This window comes from Geotrypetes seraphini, chromosome 10, assembly GCF_902459505.1.
Source record: "Geotrypetes seraphini chromosome 10, aGeoSer1.1, whole genome shotgun sequence".
In the NCBI taxonomy this organism is placed as follows: Eukaryota; Metazoa; Chordata; class Amphibia; order Gymnophiona; family Dermophiidae; genus Geotrypetes; species Geotrypetes seraphini.
The window spans coordinates 106,196,267-106,216,945 of record NC_047093.1 but is presented as its reverse complement, the minus strand read 5'-3'; the positions used below and the strand labels follow the sequence as shown (position 1 = coordinate 106,216,945).

General features: G+C 45.7%; 1 protein-coding gene across 1 annotated transcript in view; it reads left to right on the top strand.

Annotated features, from left to right (window-relative positions):
• The window catches only part of LOC117367913 (discoidin domain-containing receptor 2-like), a 235,372-nt gene that overhangs the window by 177,248 nt on the left and 37,445 nt on the right, over positions 1 to 20,679 (top strand). The window contains exons 10-14 of the mRNA XM_033961001.1: positions 3,907 to 4,064; positions 6,022 to 6,217; positions 8,997 to 9,241; positions 12,320 to 12,441; positions 18,346 to 18,543. Coding sequence (XP_033816892.1) covers positions 3,907 to 4,064; positions 6,022 to 6,217; positions 8,997 to 9,241; positions 12,320 to 12,441; positions 18,346 to 18,543 — 919 coding nt within the window. The remainder of the gene's footprint in view (positions 1 to 3,906; positions 4,065 to 6,021; positions 6,218 to 8,996; positions 9,242 to 12,319; positions 12,442 to 18,345; positions 18,544 to 20,679) is intronic.

Here is a 20,679-nt window from a genome sequence, read left to right as displayed (position 1 = left end):
CTGCTTGCCCTCTATTATAAAATTAACTTCTAGTTTTAAAGATAGAGGAAGTCAAGTGAAAGCGATAGGAGAAGGGTGAGGAAGGGGTGTTACAGGAACAAAGCTACAAGACATCAGAAGAAGGGAGGTGGAGATGTAAAAGTACAGGAGAAAAATCAAGGGGCAGCAGAGGAAGAGACCAATTCCCTGATGCAAGTGGCATAGCAAGGATGAGCGGCACCCGGGTCGGTGGCGTCCCACCCTCCCTGCCGCAAGCCCCTTCCCCATACCTTTTTAACTGTGGGACAAGCAGCCGCCAATTTACTGCCCACTTTGGCTTCGGCACTCTCTCTGATGTCACATTGGGTACGGGTCCCGGAAGTGAGATCAGAGAGCGTGCCGAAGCCGACACGGGCAGTAAGTTGGTGGCTGCTTGCGCTGGAGTTAAAAAGGTACGGGGGAAGGGGAAGCGCAGCAGGGGAAGGAGTGGGAAGGGGGAGCGGAGAGGAGGAGGGGTGCTGGTGCCCTGAGACTCCCTCCTCCCCCCACTTACTATACAACTGCCTGATGCATTCTCATTTCCAGTACAATAGGTGAGACATTCTAGGCAATAGGGTTATTTCTCTTTAGCCGCAGAAGGAATTCACTCCGGATTTTTCAGTCTGCTTCTATAGTATTTCACTGGCTATTTAGCTCCTTATACAGTTCTTTCCTTCTGCACACATGGCTGCAGTTTTGTGTGTTCTGCTCTCCCTGTTTTATTGTTTTAATTCAATGTAATTTCATCCCCTTTTCGGGTATTTTAATGCTCGGAGCGGGTTTGAAGCTCTGCCTGCTTGAACTTTCACAGACTCTTGTATGTAGCTGACAGGCCAATTCCACTGGGTACCTGTTAGCCAGCCTGCATTGTTTCATCTGGAGCTCAGGGTCGTCCCTGAGGTGGTCTCACCTTCTGTTAATCAGGGGTCGAGTGCAGACTGTTAGGTGCCCTTAAGAGCCTTGGTGGGGTCTCACAGAGTGCCAGTTGCATCTTTGCGCCTCCGCCCATCTGGTGGTCCGCAGAGGTGGAGATGTAGTCAGACATTGGAGTCTGTCTAGCAGCCTGAAGATCAGCTTTGTGAAGCATTCCCAGCATTGTGGCAGTAATTTTAAACATCCAGCTACTGTGAGAGAGCTGTAAGCAGGCTCCAGCACTGATCCTCTAACCATGTCACAGTGAGTAAAGGCTGACAGCCTGTGAGAGACATCGGGGAGGTTGGAAAAGTGTGTGTGTGGCGGGGAGGGGGATGTTTCTGATTGTTCCCCTGTGTTTTCCCTCCTCAAAAATCCTAAAATCACCAGTTTTGCACTTCAGGAAGTGTAAAAAAGAACGTGAATTTGACACATTTTGTGCTGGGACCTTCTTGGATTTTTAGCGATCTTTTTTTCTTCTGCTCCCTGCTTTCTCAAAACTTTGATTTTGGCCTGGAAAACTGCTGGGATGGAGTCCTTAAGCTCTCCTCATGTGGATTCATGCCAGGATTGCCCTTAAGCAAAGCCCTCCCTTCCTCCGCTGACATCAGGAAGACTTCTGGTCGGCTGTGTGTGGCAGGGCAGGTAGGAAGAAGGCAATGGCATACGAAAGAGGGGGGAGGGGTCGGTCCGCCCCGGAGAATGTGCACAGCCGGTCAGGTCCCCCGATCGACCGACAACAGGCCCGGTCGACAAATCTCCCTGCCCTGTAGCCGCGAATCTAAATTACCTCTTACAGCAGCTTCACTACTCCAGCTGCTGTAAGAAGGTAATTTAGATTCGCGGCTACAGGACAGGGAGATTTGTCCGACTGGGCCTGTTCTGTTGTCGATGGGGTGCGGAAGCGCCACAAAGGTAAGGGGCAGGGAGGGAGGAAAGGTGGAGTGGAGAAGAAAAGACGCTTAAGGGGGGAGAAGGCCGCTGAAAGCACTGGGGAAGACAAAGGGGTGGAGAAGGACGCTGAAAGGACATGGGGTAAACGGGAGGAGGGGGGGAAGGATGCTGAAAGCACATGGGGAAGACAGAGGGGGGAGAAGGACCCTGAAAGCACTTGGGAAGACAAAGGGGTGGAGAATGCCACTGAAAGGACATGGGGAAAACGGGTGGAGAAGGCCGCTGAAAGGACATGGGGAAAACAGGGGGGGAGAAGGCCGCTGAAAGGACATGGGGAAAACAGGGGGGGAGAAGGCCGCTGAAAGGACATGGGGAAGACAGAGGGGGGAGAAGGCCGCTGAAAGGACATGGGGAAGACAGAGGGGGGAGAAGGACGCTGAAAGGACATGGGGAAGGCAGAGGGGGAGAAGGATGCTGCCTGACAGGACATGGGGAAGATGGTGGGGGAGAAGGACACTGAAAGGAAATGGGGAAGAGGGAATGGGGAGAAGACGCTGGCAGGGAAGAAGACAGAGGTGCCAGACTATGGGGGGAGCGGAGGGAAAAAGATGGGTGCCAGACCAATTTGGGAGGGGGGAGAAAGGGAGAGGCACAGTAACAGAGCAAATGGAAGACACAGAGAGAAGAGAGGCAGTGGATGGAAGGAATTGAATGAGAACATGAAGAAAGCAGAAACCAGGCAACAAAGGTAGGAAAAAAATTTTTTTTTTTTTTATTTTTTTACTTCAGGATAAAGTAGTATATTAGTTGTGTTGATAAAAATTTATAAACATTAGAGGCTCTGGTAGAAACCCGTTTACAAAGTATGTATTCTTCCCAATTAATATTTCCAAATTAATAAAGTCTTTTTGCTTATTTTTAAATGGGTTTCTACCAGAGCCTTTAATTCAGTAGCATAATTAAATGAAATAACTATTTCTGTAGTTTATAGGGACGGGCGGGGATGTAGGGGATTCCTCACGGGTACGGAGGAGATTCCTCGCGGGGACAGGTGGAGACAGAGGGATTCCTCGCGGGGACGGGTGGGAGTCCTCACGGGGACTGGTGGGACTTTGGCGGGGACGGGTGGGATTTCTGTCCCCGCGCAACTCTCTAGTCTAGAATGTCTCACCTATTGCACTGGAAAAGGAGATTATGTACTTACTCTGGTAAGCTCTTTTCCAGTAGAATGGTGAAACATTCTGTTCTCCCGCCCTGCCATTACTGCGCCTGCTTACAGTTTTCAGTCTGTTTATGCTTCTCCAAGCTGATTCTTGGATGCCTGTCAGCCCTTGGGGGCTGTGAAGAAATTGTATATATGTTTCCATTTATTGGGGAGTAGTTTCTGGGCTCCTTTAAAGCCTATGTTGGCGGTTAATTGTACTGCTATGTTAATGTTTGAGCAGAACAAGTTATTTGTGCCTCTTGCTACAGATGCCTCTACTTCATGTATATTGGGTAGCTCTATGTGCTTGGGTACTAACTATAATGCAGGGGTGTCAAAGTCCCTCCTCGAGGGCCGCAATCCAGTCGGGTTTTCAGGATTTCCCCAATGAATATGCATGAGATATTTGCATGCACTGCTTTCATTGTATGCTAATAGATCTCATGCATATTCATTGAGGAAATCCTGAAAACCTGACTGGATTGCGGCCCTCGAGGAAGGACTTTAACACCCCTGCTATAGAGGGAGCTAAACAGCCAGTGAAGTACTATAGAGGCAGAGTGAGCACCATGTGGCTATAGGGAAATAACCCTACTATCTAGAACAGTGGTTCCCAAATCCTGTCCTGGGGGACCCCCAGCCAGTCAGGTTTTCAAGATATCCCTAATGAATATGGATGAGAGAGATTTGCATACCTGTCGCTTCCTTTATATGCAAATCTCTCTCATGCATATTCATTAGGGATATCTTGAAAACCCGACTGGCTGGGGGTCCACCAGGACAGGGTTTGGGAACCACTGGTCTAGAATGTCTCACCTATCTACTGGAAAAAAGCTTACCAAGGTAAGTACATAATCTCGTTTTCTTTTCCTATTCAGACACTACATCTCCTTTCACCATCAGCCGGCCTGTAGAAAAAATTGATGAATCCAGCACATCTATCTTGATTGGCTGCCTAGTAGCTATCATCCTGTTGTTGCTGCTGATCATTCAACTTATCCTTTGGAAGCAGTATATCCAGAAGAGACTGAAGAAGGTATGTCTCTTGTATGCTCTGAATGTTGGGTCCAAGCAAGAGTAATGGAAAGTGTTCATGGTTCTGGAGATCAGTTTAATTAAATCCCCATCTTCTGTGCCACGGGGCACTGCAATCAGCATCCCAATCCCCCCCCCCAAAAAAAAATAAATAAATAAAATACAACTCAAAAGTGAACATAAGGTTTGCCATACTGGGACAATCCAAAGGCCCATCAAGCTCAGTATGCTGTTTCAAACAGTGGCCAACCCAGGTCCCAAGTACTTATCTGGATGCTAAGTAGTTAAACAGATTTTGTGTTGCTTATCCTGGTAAGAAGCAGTAGATTTCCCTAAGCCATCTCAATAATGGCCTATGGACTTCTCTTTTAGGAAATTATCCAAACATTTTTTTTAAACACCTCTAAGCTAACCTATTTCACCACATTCCCGACAATGAATTCCAGAGTTTAATTATGCGTTTTATGAAGAAATATTTTCTCCGGTTTGTTTTAAATATACAGTGGTACCTCGGTTTACGAGTGCACCAGTTTGCGAGTGTTTTGCAAGTCGAGCAAAACATTTGCAAAATCGGTGCCTCGGAAACCGAGCATGGCTCGACTTACGAGCATCCCCCCCCCCGCAACCCAGCCCCCCCCTGCGATCCGGCACCCCCCCTGCCTCGAACTGGCACCCCCCCGCCACAATCCGACCCCCCCTGACACGATTGGGCACCCCCCCCGCCACGATCCGACCCCCCCAACACGATTGGACACCCCCCCGACACGATCCGACCCCCTCCCCCTTACACAATTGGGCACCCCCCCCCCCCGCCACGTCTTACCCTCATCTGGGCACTCTTGAAGATCGGCCCTCGTCCGCTGGGCCTTGAGCATCTGAGCATGCTCAAGGCCCAGCAGACGAGGAGTCCGATCTTCTAGAGTTCCCAGATGAGAGTAAGAAGCGGCGGGGGGGTGCCCAATTGTGTCGGGGGGGGGATGTCGGATCGTGTCGGGGGGATGCCCAATCGTGTCGGGGGGGTCGGATCGTGGCGGGGGGGGTGCCGGTTCGAGGCAGGGGGGGTGCCAGATCGCAGGGGGGGTGCCTGATCGAAGTGGGGGGCCTTCGAGGGGAGCAATGCCTGTTCTCGGGGGGGGGGAACGCATCAAAGCGAGTTTCCATTATTTCCTATGGGGAAACTCGCTTTGATAAACGAGCATTTTGGATTACGAGCATGCTCCTGGAACGGATTATACTCATAATCCAAGGTACTACTGTGCTACATAGTAGCTTCATTGTATGCCCCCCTAGTCTTAGTATTTTTGGAAAGAGTGAACAAGCAATTCACATCTACCCTTTCCACGCCACTCATTGTTTTATAGACCTCTTCTTAGCTTTGTTACTGAACTGATGATCCCGTGAGCCAACATCAGGCTGGAAGGCACTGGCATGCACACATGCCTAAAGATTTAAAGTGACAGTACACTTGGCAGTGTCCGTACTGGGTTCCATGAATGATGTACCCACATGTGAGAATATATGTTTGCTGTCCTCAAAGAATGCCTGCTTAAGGTATCTTTGATTTCAGTGTAAAAATGAACTTAAGGTAAGTACTTGTTCCACTACTGGGTTATTTCAGCATAGTTCTAGATAGTTGCCAGAGGATGTGGTAAGAGCGGATAGCATAGCTAGTTTTAAGAACAGTTTGGACATGTTCCTGGAGGAAAAGTCCATAATCTGTTATTGAGAAAGACATGGGGGAAGCCACTGCTTGCCCTTTATTGGTAGCATGGAATATTGCTACACCTTGGGTTTTGGCCAGGTACTAGTGACCTGGATTGGCTACAGTGAGAACAGGCTACTGGGCTTGATGGACCATTGGTCTGACCCAGTAAGGCTATTATGTTCTTGTGTACATGTATATGTTTATAATGCAGGGTCTCATCTGCTTCATGACTACCTCTATTTTTCCCTTGCAGTCTCCACGTCGAATTTTGGAAGAGGATGCCTCAGCTCACCTCTCCTTTTATAGCTACAGTATTGCCAACAATCAGACGCAGATCATTCAGTCCAACCCCACCTATGAGCGTGTCTTTCCACTGGACCTAGAATACCAAGAGCCTACCATGCCACCGCGCAAGCTTCCAGAACTCTCCCAAAGTGCAGAGGATTCAGGTAGGCACTAAGGAAAAACTCAGCATATACAGTATATGTTAAAAACTATCTCCCAAAAAGAGCTTCATGCAGAGAGCAAGCGCATTCCAAGTAAGAGTCCTGTGATCTATGATTGTTTTTCCACATGGTACAACATGGAGGCTGAACGAAACCAGTGTTTTTGGTTTTGACTGAGACTGAATCCACGGCCAGAATCTGCAGCTTGGTTTTGGCCAGAACCAGAACTGAAACCAAAATGTAACCCTGTCGCCATCGTAAGACTGCCCCCCTCCCCCAAGCCAGCCTCCCACCCCAGAGAGAAAACCTGACCACCAGCTCCACCTACTCTCCCCCTCACCATCCCCATCCTGTCCTTCCCCAGGGCTACTTTTTAAAGGCTCTGGTGGTCTAGTGGCTTATTTGGTTCATGCCATTCCGAATTTCAAAATGGCAGCTGCGACTTCCCATAGCAGTCTTGGCTGCCATTTTGAATATGGAGCCACTGGGGGGGCATGAGCAACTTGTGATGCTCCTCCCCTAAAGAAACCACTAGACCATCAGGGCCTTTGAAAGGTAGGCCCAAATGGTGGGTGGGGGGGGGTAGGGGGGCAGGTCTTGCGGCAGTGGGGAAAAGGCCATGTTTTTGGTTCTGATCAAAAATGCTTAGGCATTTTTTGCCAGAACCTAAATTTGAGGTCAGTTTTGGTACCGGATCCAAAACCAAAATTCTTTTGGCCTGTAATACAATATTTGTTGAAAGTAGCAGGTTATAAGTCTTTGATTGAAATGAAATTAAAATTTAGGACTGCCTGTTCTGGCTGTACTCCTCTTCTGATTGCAACCTCTCTTCTTTGCACCTTTCCTGCCAATTCTTTCAATGAGAAAAGGTCCTATTTCTCCTCATTAGCATTCCTATGTCTGAGCTCTGTACTCAGTTTCTCTCGGTACAGTCTGTAGACCGATGTTTCAAAGCAGAGAGATATCCTAAGGGATCATAGGACTGCCTCACAATCCCCCCCTTTTACTAAGGCACACTAACCAATTTAGCACACGCTAAATGCTAATGCGTCCATAGAATACAATGGACACGTTAGCATTTAGCGCACGCTAAATCAGCTAGTGTGCCTTAGTAAAAGGACCCCAATGTGAAGATCTAGGTTCAAATCGAGCTTGAACTTTCAAATATGTTTTCCAAAATTTTAAAACCTTACTGCTTTAGTGGGAACATTTCATGCTATCTATTTTCAGTTTACTCTTGATTCAGTCCCCTCTCAGCTAGTTCTCCTTTATTTTATTTTCAACATATATTATGAAAAGAACTGCTTCTCCTCTGTTTTTCTTCCATTAGCTCTGTTCTCCTTACAAGAGCTCTCACACAGCCTCCTGGCAGAACTGTTCATATATGACTTAATCTTCAGTCAGATAGTCTTTCAAGTTTTCTGCTAATGCCATAGTACAGAATTTCTTTCCTTTTCTACGCTTTTGTTCCCAGTTTCATCCTAAATTACTCTGTTCAAAGGCAAACATCTTTTCTGTCTTTTTTCCGATTTTTGGGTTTTCCCTCTCATTTCCTGTATTCTCAAGAGGAAACAAATGGCTTTCTGGGATTTTCTCATTTGGCACTTCTCATGTGCCATTTTTTTTTTCTTACCCTTTCTACTTTTCTCCTTGAGTCCTTCTGGTGTCTTCACCTATACTCGGACTCGCCTGCTATTCTGAGGTCATCTTCGGGGGTTTTTAGAGCCTCCCTACATGTTGCTGTTTTTAACTTCTTATCCTTTCCTATTATTATTACTCTTTCTTTTCTTCCCTTGCTCCACCTGCTCGAATAGGACAATATATATGCCTTTTTGAGCGGAGACCTTTCTATTTGTGTTTTAATTAGAGGCCTTTCATCTTCTTCCATAAAGACTGAAGCAAAGAATTCATTCAGTCTCTCCACTATGGCCTTATCCTCCCTAAGTGCCCCTTTTACACCTTGATCATCCAATGGTCTCATGGATTCCCTCTCACACAAAATACACGGCACACCTTATGTACTTTCTATACATAGGCCAGAAGCAATGCCAAATTTATCTAAATCAACCAGTGAATCTGAACCTCTACCTGAGCTTTTGCAGTTCCACAGTTGATAACAGTCTTTACAAGGGAATATTGGCAGACATTAATGCTCCCGCACCTTCAGCCATAGGGTACCATTGGAGGCCAGGGACTACAGAAAGGATGGGACCCAGCAGAGTGAGGGCCACAAGCCGGTCTGTGTAGGATCGGCTGGCTCCGGAAGGCATGCGCCAGCAGCAAGCAAGGAGGGGGGAGGGAAGAAGACTCAGAGACCAGTATGTGTTGGGGAGATTTCCTGTGTAGGAGCAAGGCTTTTTACCATTCCCGCTGAACGGTATAAAGCTTTGCTCTCGTATCCATAGTATTAAAAAAGCCAGTTTTCTTTTTTTTTCCACAGCTACCTGTGGGTATCCTTCCCCATGTCATTTTCTATGCCAGAGTTGGAGAGAGGGATTTGTCTAAGGATGAAAGCTAAGAGGAAGATAGGAAGAGTTCACCTGGCTTTAAGGAACACCCTTGTGATAGAGACTTTGAGGTGGTTTGGAGTAGGGAATTAAAGGAGAAGGTTTAGTGAAAAAGTTTGAAAACCGGATACTGAACTAGATGGACCCTTTGCTCTGACTCAGTATACCAGTTCTCATGTTTTAATTTAGTTTCTTTTTTTTTTTTTTTAATCTTTGTTAGAAATGTTCAGCATTTGATTGGCTGTGAACCTCACTGTTTACTCTTCTTTTCTCAGCTTGCAGTGGGGACTATGCTGAGCCTGATCTGACACAGTCCACTCCCCACCAGGGCTTCCAGAATAATGTACCACACTATGCGGAGACAGACATTGTGAACTTACAGGGTGTGACTGGAAATAACATGTATGCAGTACCTGCTCTCACCATAGATTCACTTAATAAGAAGGATATCACTGTTGCAGAGTTTCCCCGCCAGCAGCTGCAGCTCAAGGAGAAACTTGGAGAAGGACAATTTGGTGAGGTATTGTAAGTGTGAGTGAGATGTGGCTGTTTTTTCACCATTATTTCAGCATTACCCAGGGATATTGAAAGAGCAACAGATCTAGATTCCAGTAAGTGACTGATACTTCCTCTTCTTTCTCCTTTACCCCTCGTCTGGAGTTTGATCACTAGAGAACACAAGATGCTGTTAGCAGGATTGCCAACCCCTAAAAAATAAGATGACAGTATGACAGATTTTTAGTGATAAAAATATTTTTACTAAAAGTTTAGTAGATAATTTACAGCCCAGTTTGTAGGGAGAATGGGTCTCGTCTCTAGATCAGAGTTAGTGCATGGAAAAGTCTGAAACCTGTTGCTGCTCTTTTGGCAAAGAATGCACCACGGCCAGCTTCTGCTTTCACTCATGCTGATGACTAAAGAAAATTTATTATCAGATATTTTAGGGTAACCCATAAATTTTTGAGTGGTTGGCAATCCTGTTTGTTTGCATGCATGGACAGGTAGTTTCCAGTTTTGGTTTCAGGGAACCCTAGCTGATAGGGTTGTCAAGAATGCCCATAGCGAGCATGCTTGAGATATTTTGGCATGGGTAATCTCCATTGTACGCAAATATGTTTAATTTCTTGCTCATTGTAGAAAGTCTAGGGGTCTGATGATCTTGGGGGCTCAAACAGCACAAACAGAGGTGAGCTTGTTAAATGCTGATAATAAGCGATTGTCGCTAAACCTGTTTTCACAGGTTTAGCAACAATCGCTGCTAACCGACCCAATTCACAAAATCTTTTTCCTCTCGATCGCCCATTTTCCGAACCAGCCATGCATATTAGTAAAACCCCATGCAAAATAGCCAAGTGATTGATTCACTTACATTGATTCACTTACATTGCATGGCTATTTAGCATCAGGTTTTACAGATCCTAAAACCTGATTGCTGTAGACTTGTCGATAATTATGTTTCTTTTCATTTTTTTTGCAATGGCACAGATATTTTGCTTGTATACACAGGCAAAATATCTGCCCCTCCCCCCAAAAAATGAAAAAGTCTTCCAACAGCCCCCCCCCCCCAACAAAGCACACCCTCCCTCCGACAAAGTACCTCCTCCCTCCCTGAACCGAAAAAAATGGCAGGAGGGATGCCCACTCCCTCCTGCCAGCGGAGGCCACCCTCCATCGGCTTCCCCTCCCTCAAACCCCCTCCTCCCTGGTACCTTTAGTTGGGAGCAGGAGAGGTGCTCAGTCAGTCCTCCTGCTCCTCCACCAGCCCCCATATGCAATGCAAGCCTTAAGCCCCTCCCCGGTGCATCATCCCTGGATACAAGGGGAATGCAGAGGGAACCTAAGGGAGTGCCTGATTGGCTCAGATGCGGAGGGGCTTGAGGCATCTGAGCCAATCAGGGCCTTAGGCCCCTCCCCATTCATCAGATGATGCACCGGGAAGGGGCCTAAAGCCTGAATTACAGATGGCGGCCAGCAGAGGAGCGGGAAGGACTGACTGAGCCCTCCCTTCTACTCCCATCTAAAGGTACCAGGGAGGCGGGGGGCTGATGGAGGTTGGCCTCTGCTGGCAGGAGGGAATGGGCATCTCTCTTGGCATATTTAAGTTCAGGGGGGAAGCGTCTGGTGGCAGGAGGGAGTGGGTATGCCTCCTGCCATTTTTTCTTGGCTCACAGGCGGGTGGGGGGAGCAGGAGCATCAGCATCTGGTCACAGGAGGAAGTGGACATCCCTCCTGCCATATTGTTTTTGGTTCGGGGGGGGGGTCGGCACAGGGGGGACATGGCATTGCATGGGGGAGGGGGTGCACTTCCTAACAGCAGTAATAGGAGGCTGCTTTCCCTGTCACTGCTGTTAAGGCTATGCGCATGTTTCAATCGCTTACTGAGCGATTGAATCGGTCGCATGTGCATGCAAATGATTTACACCTCCATGCAAATGATTTGCATGTAAACTTGATAGTGAATCAATCACTGTTGGAGGAGTCAGCCAGAGAATCGACCAACAGCGATTGAATCTAGCCCATAGTACAAACATAAAGGCATAAGAACAGCCATACTGGGTTAGACCAATGGTTCATCTAGCCTAGTCTCCTGTTTCCAACAGTGGCCAGTCCAGGTCATAGTACCTGGCAAAAACCCAAATAGTAGCAACATTTCATGCTATCAATCCAGGACAAGCAATGACTTCCCCCATGTCTTTTTAATAGTAGACCACTGGCGTTTCCTCCAGGAACTTGTCCAAACTTTTCTTAAAACTAGCTATGCTATTGCTAACCACTATAACCACCTCTTTTGGCAATGAGTTCCAGAGCTTAAATATATTTTGAGTAAAAAATATTTCCTCCTATTTGTTTTAAAAGTATTCCCATGTAATTTCATTGAGTTTCGCCTGATTTTTGTACTTTTGGAAAAGCATCATAATGCTCATTGCCTGACTTAGAGGAGAGATCTCCTTGTCTATGGGACACTTAGGTTTAAGGTAGATAACATATGAAAAAACAGATATTCTGCCACTTAGCAATCACCCGAGTATCACCCATTGTAAACATATTCCTGAGCACTGTCCATTGCATCCCTGCAGCTGGCTCTTTGAACAAATCTGAGAAACAGATGGATGTAGAAATATCCTACTGTATCGGGTTGCACTGTAAAAGCGAATGGATATGGGAATTCACAATAGGGCGTAGACACACGAGGTGTGTAAATGGGTACAGGGCTAAGATACAGTGGGGAATTTGTGCTTTGTCAGTGTGCAATTGCTATATGTGCTCCTTTAATGAATGTGTTGTTATGGTTTATATTTGATCAGTTGGTACTGCTTCAATTTTAAAAGTCATGTATGCTGCGTTGATACATCGGTATCTTATCATTGTTGGTACAGTGTGCAAACTTCATCGCTCTGTTTGCTAACAGATTGTTTGCATTGTCAATGCAGTGGTCCTTGGTGTTAATATAATGCTGATTCTGTGCACTAATTGACAACTCGAGGACTTCACTTCAGTCTATTTGCAGTGCCTGTAGTTTTAAGAATTGTTTTATCCTTCTGATCTACTTCAACTACTTCTGGTGTCACTAGGCCTGGTGTTCTTCTATTCTGTGCAGGTACATCTGTGTGAAGCTGAAGGTCTACAACTGTTTCTGGAACTTCCTTCCAGTGATGTCAGTGGCCCACCAGCTCTTGTGGCAGTGAAAATGCTCAGATCCAATGTCACAAAAGCTGCCAGGTAAGCAGAGCAGACCTAACCCATGCAATTTGCAAGGATATTAGAATGGGACTATGCAAAGAGATGATAAAGTTGGTTATCAGATAAAGTGGAGCTCCACACCTTAGGGAGGAGACTATCAGAGAGAATAAACAGATAACATTGGGTTATCCATCATGTTGCTTCAAGCCTGCAGTTTTGGTCTGAGGCTGCTTCCCTATATTTAAAGCTATAAAATTCCTTTTCAGATAATTTGGCTGCCAGATAGAAGAAATCACTGCTTTTATTTTCCCTTCTGATTCATATTTGTTTCTATTATTTTGTATTAATTTTCCATTCCTGCCAAAGTGAAACTGAGCAAATCAGAGGTGCAGCATAGATGGCTGCAGAGCAGATTTTCATTAGAGCCACATGCAAGTGTGATGCCCATCTATGTATGGCAGTGTTTATCAAATATGACCCTATTTCTATACTTAAAGATCACATGACCCTAGATGCTGAAAACAAAATAACAAACCTCAAGATCTCCTTCTCCCACTTATCCAAAGCAAGACAGCAGCAATGGTGAAGACAACAGTAGGCACAGGAAACAGTGTGCATTCACAGATCCCAGTACTCCTCATGAGTTTCCAGTCTAACAGGAAGGAAGAAAACTGAGACGGAGCATATTAATGCTCACTAACTAACAGGTCCTATGCTGACTGCCATTACCTGACAGTAAGCATGGGACCTGGGGAATTCTGTGTTTAGCAAATTCTTTTTATTCACCTTTTAGGAAGGTACTGAAAATTGTATTGTTTCAGCAATACTATAGTACTAGATTGTGTGAAAGACTCCACGTATCATTAATATAGTACAAGACATGGAAATAAAAAAGGAAAATTAATAAATAAATTTCAAATATTCCATATAATATGGAATTCCATCAAATCCAAATCAAGAGAGAGTGACATCACAAAAAACAGGAAAACAACTCAAATAATTCAGGATCTAACCAAAAAATCCAACATTATCTTGCTTAAAATCATTTAAACTCCTAATCCAAATCAGTTAACTTTTGAACTTTCATTTACTTTAAGAAATTGTTCTAATTCTAGTGGATCCCAAACTACAAATTGTTTTATCTTGAAATGTCAACAAACATTTACATGGGAACGTCAAGAAAAAAGTAGCACCTAGAGCTAAAACCCTAGATTTCAAAGCCAAAAATTCATTCCACCTTTAACCACATCAGGAAAAATCAATACTTTTGCTCCACAAAATATAGTATATTTATTTTTTAAACAAGTTTTCATTATAAGAGCCTTATCACTTTCATTAGAGCATACGATCAAGAGAGTGGACTTAGTTTGGATTGTATCTTGAGAATCTTCTAAAAATCTTGTAAGGTCAAAACTGGTCCACCCTATGCTCCAAGGAAATCTTTCTTGGTGGAATATAGTAACAATTTGAAAAGGACATTAATTCAGTATTTTGCAAACCCAAAATCTCCTTGAGATATTTTCTCAGTAAGATTTCAGGTGATAGTAAGTAAGTACAAGGAAAATTTACCAAACACAACTTCCTAGCTCTAACTGTATTTTCTAATATCTCAGTTTTAAAATGTAGATTATAAGAATCTTTAACAGCTGAAGTAGAAAGCTTTTGCATAGTGGAAACCTGGGTTTCAGCTAAAGATATTTGTCCAAAATCTTTAAATTGATGTCCAAGAAAAAGTCTCTGCTTCCAGAGGGCGTAATAGGGCAGAGTAAGGTACTGGGGTTTAAGAAAGGATTGGACAATTTCCTGCTGAAAAAGGGGATAGAAGGGTATATAGATAGAGGATTACTACACAGGTCTTGGACCTGTTGGGCCGCCGCGTGAGCGGGCTGCTGGGCACGATGGACCTTGGGTCTGACCCAGCGGAGACATTGCTTATGTTCTTATGATTCTCCGAGTCATGAGGAACGGATTTAATTGCTAACAGGCAATCAGGATACACAATTTTTTATTTATTCCTCTTTGTGAATAACAGTTTGAGTGATGATTTGTTGGTTCATGCCACACCACGGATACAGTGAAAGGCATCTTCTTCTGTTTCCCATTCAGCCAATGTGTTAATCCGGAATAGCAGACAGTGCAGCACACATGAGGTGCCCACGCTTTATCTTGGTCGCCAACTTTACAGCCAAAATAATGCTTCTATGCACTTTAAAGTCTGCTGGGCAATATTCTTTAGCTGATCTTGTGCAGTAAATTGTCCACAGACATAACAGAAATTATCAGGATGGTTAACACAACCTCGTCTGTTCATAATTATAATATCTTAGACAAAAACAAACAAAATATAAAAATTCTCTTTTAGTATCGATGCAATATTGTGCTACAGAAACAGTAAAATACTGACACTTCACGATATCGATATTGACGAAAATAATATAAACACAAACTTAAGCACATAACTTAAGGTACAGGTGCAGAACTCCAGTAGCAAAATGCTTGTTGACCAATGATATCGGTTAGTGCCTGGTTAACTTTCAGGTAACTGTTGATACCTGATGGAAGCTGCATAAGCCCCAGTATTGAATATCTTGGTTGAATATTGGGCCCAAAATGTCTAGATCAGTGATTCTTAACCTTGTTGGAGGTACTGAACCCCACCAGTTTCATATGCGTGTTCACCGAACCCTTCTTTATTCCCTTAGTTTTGCCGGTGCTAGACTAGAATTACTCAACTTGGCATTGCAAATCATGCAATTAGGATGCTGACTCCCATCACGTTCCGTTATACATGTGAATCCATATTGTACATATTCGTCCGACCACTTTCGTATTTTGCTCGACATAGTTAGTAAGGGATTAAAATATTAAGATAGGTATCACACGACGTACCATCACAACAGTTACAATTCGACTACTGTGCGCATCAAATCTCCTGCAGCACAGATAGGCCAAGTGATGTTGCGTGATCACCTGCAGCCAATTATGGACAAGCGGGGCGTATCATCACGAATCATAAGCGCTTCGGTCACGTTCAATCATCTATCAGTTAAATCACAAATTTTGATCAGGAATTGATTGATGTATATAAGGCGTTAGTTACAGATTGATAGATCAAGAAACTGAGTACACGATCAGTCTTGATCAAAATCACTGAATAACTGATAGATGATTGAATGTGACCGAAGCGCTATATGAGTCGGAGGTGTGTTTTGACCTCCGCCGAACCCGCGAGACTGACTCACCGAACCCCTGGAGTTCGGTCGAACCCAGGTTAAGAACCACTGGTCTAGATACTATATGAGGGGCCGCTGAAAAGTTCTCAGCCCAACCAACAAAGTTGGGGCAGTTTCCATCGAGAGCTATATGCTTGGTCCAGTGATTTTCCACTTTTTTTTGTTCCATCAGGAAAGTACGGAACAAAAAAAGTAGAGAATTGCTGGTCTAAGTGTATAGCCCTTATTCAGCGGCCCCTCATGAGTTACTCCTGAAGGAGGGTCTGATAATGAGAATGTTAATATTGAGGTTGTGTTTGTGGTCCTGGGGGGCAGAGTGATTAGAAGTCGGTGCTTGCAATGGGGGAGAAGGAAGAGTTTTTTGATAGGTGGGAGAGAGTTGTGAGAGAGTGAACTGTCACTAGTATGGTTTCATCTATTTTATTTTTGGACAGTTCGGGCAGAACTGAGGACTGTGTTAACATGCACTGGCAGATATCCGCTTAACTTATCTAAAGGTTCATATATCACAGTGCTTGTGCGGTAAGTGTAAAGCCTGTGCACTAAGGCCCAGATTCTCTAAAAGTGCGTCCCGATTTTAGGCAGCTGTAGGCGTCCTACAGCTGTCTAATCAGCCAATCGGGATGCACGTTTTTTTAAAAAAAAAATGCTCCCCAGGCAGGCCGCCTATATTGAAGGCGCTCGGCCCTGATTCTGTATAGGACGCCCGGGAGAGGCGTCCTATTCAGAATCGGCCTAAACTAAACCCCGATTCTGTAACCGGCGTCCATGTTACAGACGCGGGTTAGAGAATCGGGTTAGATTAGACACGGCCCGCTACACTTATCGCGGCAAGGGATCTCTCTGCCGCTATAAGTATAGCGGGCCGCGGCCTGTCCGATCGGATGCCCCCCCCCGACACTACCGACCGACCGCCCCCCCCCCCGACACTAACAACCGCCCCCCCCCCAGCATTACCGATCTCCCTCCCACCCCGACACTACTGATGCTGGCAGGAGAGTGTCCAATCCCTCCTGCCCGAAGACGGCACCCCCCCTCCTGCCCGAAGACGGCACATCCCCCCCCCCCTCCTGCCCGAAGACTGCACACCACCCCCCGGCGCTAACAACCCCCAAACTAACCTGTTCTTCGGGCCAGACGGTTCTCTCCCGTCTAGCCGGTAAGCCCGCCTCGTCGAAATGAGGCGGGCTCGCCCCTTCCTGGCCCATCCCGCCGAAGCCTAAGGCCTGATTGGCCCAGGCTCTAGAAGCCTGGACCAATCAGGCCTTAGGCATAGCGGGTCCGCCCATCCCCACTAAGTCTAAGGTCTGATTGGCCAAGTGGGGATGGGCGGACCCGCTATGCCTAAGGCCTGAATGGTCCAGGCTTCTAGAGCCTGGACCATTCAGGCCTTAGGCTTCGGCGGGATGGGCCGGGAAGGGGCGAGCCCGCCTCATTTCGACGAGGCGGGCTTACCGGCTAGACGGGAAAGAACCGTCTGGCCCGAAGAACAGGTTAGTTTGGGGGTTGTTAGCGCCGGGGGGTGGTGTGCAGTCTTCGGGCAGGAGGGGGGGGTGCGCCGTCTTCGGGCAGGAGGGGGGTGCGCTGTCTTCGGGCAGGAGGGATTGGGCACTCTCCTGCCAGCATCGGTAGTGTCGGGGTGGGAGGGAGATCGGTAATGTCGGGGGGGGGGCATCCGATCGGACAGGCCGCGGCCCGCTATACTTATAGCGGCAGAGAGATCCCTTGCCGCGATAAGTATAGCAGCTGCGTCTACTTACAATGTAGACCAGCATTTTGCTGGCCTACATTTTTAAGGTTTCTTCCTTTACTAGGGAGACGCGTAGGGCCACCTAGGTTCGCCTAAGGCCCTTAGGCGAGCTTAGGCGTCTTGCGGGTCTCCCTAGGCTCCCGGAGGTGCCTTCAGGCCTGCCTGGGGAGCATTTTTTTTTTTTAAAACGTGCATCCCGATTGGCTGATTAGACAGCTGTAAGACGCCTACAGCTGCCTAAAATCGGGACGCACTTTTTGAGAATCAGGGCCTAAATGCAGAGAAGATTCTGGACACGCTCTTTGCATGTAACACACAGGCTTTGCTTTTAATGCTCCGTAACATTTTACAATTGGGATGTAGTAGATATAGTTACTTACTGCACTTTAGTAAAAAGAGCCCTCTAGGTTAATAAAAGTAAGAGTAAACAAGAAAAGCAGCCAAACAGCATTTGTCTTCTCTAGTAGGATAGGCAGATTTAGCAGATATTCACTGTTAAAGAGGTACAGTAAAACCTTGGTTTAGGAGCATAATTCATTCCAGAAGCATGTTTGTAATCCAAAGCACTTGTATATCAAAGCGAATTTCCCCACAGGAAATAATGGAAACTCGGATGATTTGTTCCACAACCGAAAAACTTTAATACAAAATACTATATGTACTTGTATTGCAAGACCTCGCTCATTTAGAACAGTCACTACACTCCCACAGCGTCAGAGAGAGAACCATCGGCTCAATTGTGATGTGTGTATACTGTATATGCTTGTGTATTGCAAGACATTGCTTGTATGTCAAGTTAAAATTTAATCAAATGTTTTGCTTGTCTTGCAAAACACTTGCAAACCAAGTTACTTGCAATCCATGGTTTTACTGTATGTGCTTTGGGATGAGACATGTTGGAGAGGAATGTTAAGACCAGAGTTGTATTTTCTTAATCCTTATTTTGTTTCCATTTTCTAGAAATGATTTCTTGAAGGAAATAAAAATCATGTCCCGCCTTGCTGATCCAAATATCATCCGGCTTCTGGGGGTGTGCATCCTAGATGATCCCCTCTGCATGATCACTGAATACATGGAGAATGGGGATCTCAACCAGTTTCTGTCACAGCGTGAGATGCACAGCCAATTCACACTTGCTAACAACATCCCATCTGTGAGGTGAGTTCAGGCATACCATCTGCATTTGCTAAACTACTTATAGATTGAGAAGTGGGATCTACTAGTTCCTTTTGTTAAGTCTATTGTATACATGGAGATGTAGTTCTGATTTCCCCAAGCTACCATGGTGTCAAACCAGTCTGCATAAAAAATGCAACCAGCTGTTAATCCTGCTGGAAGGAGGGACAGTATAAGAAGCCAAGCCTGTTATCCCATTTTTAAAGGAAGGTTTCTTATTTTTGATTAAAGATGTTAATATTTTGAAAACTATGTCCCCCATGTTAACTTATATTGCTTATTTTATAAATATAACTGAAAAAAACCCACATAGGCATAGATGACACTTTTTGCTACAAGCTAGTTAACCCTTGAAAAAAGTAATTATAGATCTAAGTCCATTGATCCTAAAATATGAATACTAATTTTCCATTCTAGTGCAATGTGTCTAGTAGTCCTAGGGTCTTGTATCCCAACCAGCAAGTTGCTTGCAGAAAACTCAATAGTTATGCAACCCCTCCTCCTTCCCAGGAAGCTGCTCCTAGCCCCTCAGTTTGTTTTCTGCAAGCAAGTTGCTCAGAATTGGTTTTGATCTGTTCTTCCATTTTATTATTTTCGGGTGTATTTGCTCAGTGATCTTTGGAGGCTCAGTACCAGGAGGTTCCCTCTTGGTGGGACCTCTGCCTGAAAGAAGACTCAGACTCACACAGCGGAAGTCTGCTGGTAGCAGGATCAGCCTTCGAGCAGTCTAATCAGCCTGCTGGAATTTTTTTTCCAGAGCTCAGGGGCCATCCCCTGTATAGCTGCTCACAGCCCTAATTAAGTCAAGAGCTTGAGCGCAGGCTGTATGGGCTCTTTCCCTGCTCAGCCGGGACTAACAGTGGGCAGCGGTGTCATCCTCCTCCTTTTGTGGTGCAGTTTTCAGGGGGTTGAGGTTCAGTTCGACCTCAGTCCAACTGGCAGCCAGCAGACCAGGTTCGTCCAATGAATCGTGAGGCAGATTTCTTCTCTCTTCGATTCCAGCTGAAATCCTATGCTGAAGCAGACAGGTTTCACATGGCACAGTGAGTAAGGCTATTAAAGTCTATGAGGAAAATCGGGGATTCTTTAAAATTTAGATTTGAGGATTTTTGATCCCAAAGCCCAGGTCCCCCACCTCCAAAACCCCTTTCCCTGTAATTTGTTTCTTTCAGGGAGGTCTCCATGGGCCTTTTTGGGTGAAATTTTTCTGACTGTGGCCATCTTGGATTTTAAACAATCTTATTTTCTTTTGCTTCCATCTGCCTCAGAACCCCTCAATTTTTGCCTAAGATTGACTGGGGTAGACTCCTCAGGAACCTTTTACCCTTATATCATGCCAGCTTTGCACTGGATGGTCGGCCAAGGTGCATCTATGTCCTGCATGCGACAGAGCATGTGAGGAGGGACAGGTGCAGTCTCCTCTGAATCCTCCAGGACGGGGAATCCACAGGAGCTGCATCACCAGTGGAAGAGACCCCTTCCAAGACCCTCCGAATCTGTATTGGCCAAGCACAGTCACGTGGAGGCCGTGCAACCCAGGAGGGTTGGCAGGGAGTCCCTGCCAGGGATGGAGAGACCCCCAGTATAAGGCTTCACACAGGATTTTATGAGCCTTATGTGGAATGCTTATTTAAACTGCTGATGATTTTCAGCAGCTGTTAGCAGCAAACCAGTGGGGGAGGCGCAGGGGTTTTCCCACGCATCAGGTGCCCCAGCCAGATGAGGACTCAGGCTTGGACCAAGAGGTTCAGTCTGTCACAGACTGGAAGGATAGCAGATGCGAGTCCATGCCACTTTTATCTTGATGCTCATAGGCTCCCTGCGCTAAAAAACGCTATTGAGGCTTAGTAAAAGGGGGTCATAGTGCAAAATATAGACAGCAGATATAAATTCTCAAAACGGACACATTTTGATCACTAAATTGAAAATAAAATAATTTTTCCTACCTTTGTTGTCTGGTGATTTCATAAGTCTCTGGTTGCACTTTCTTCTTCTAACTGTGCATCCAATATTTTTTCCCTTCTTTCAGCCTCCGGTATGCTTCCTCTCCTCAAGGCCTCATTCCCTCCCCTAACTTTTTCTTCCTCTCTCCCGCCACCCCCTCCCCTTTCTTTCTTT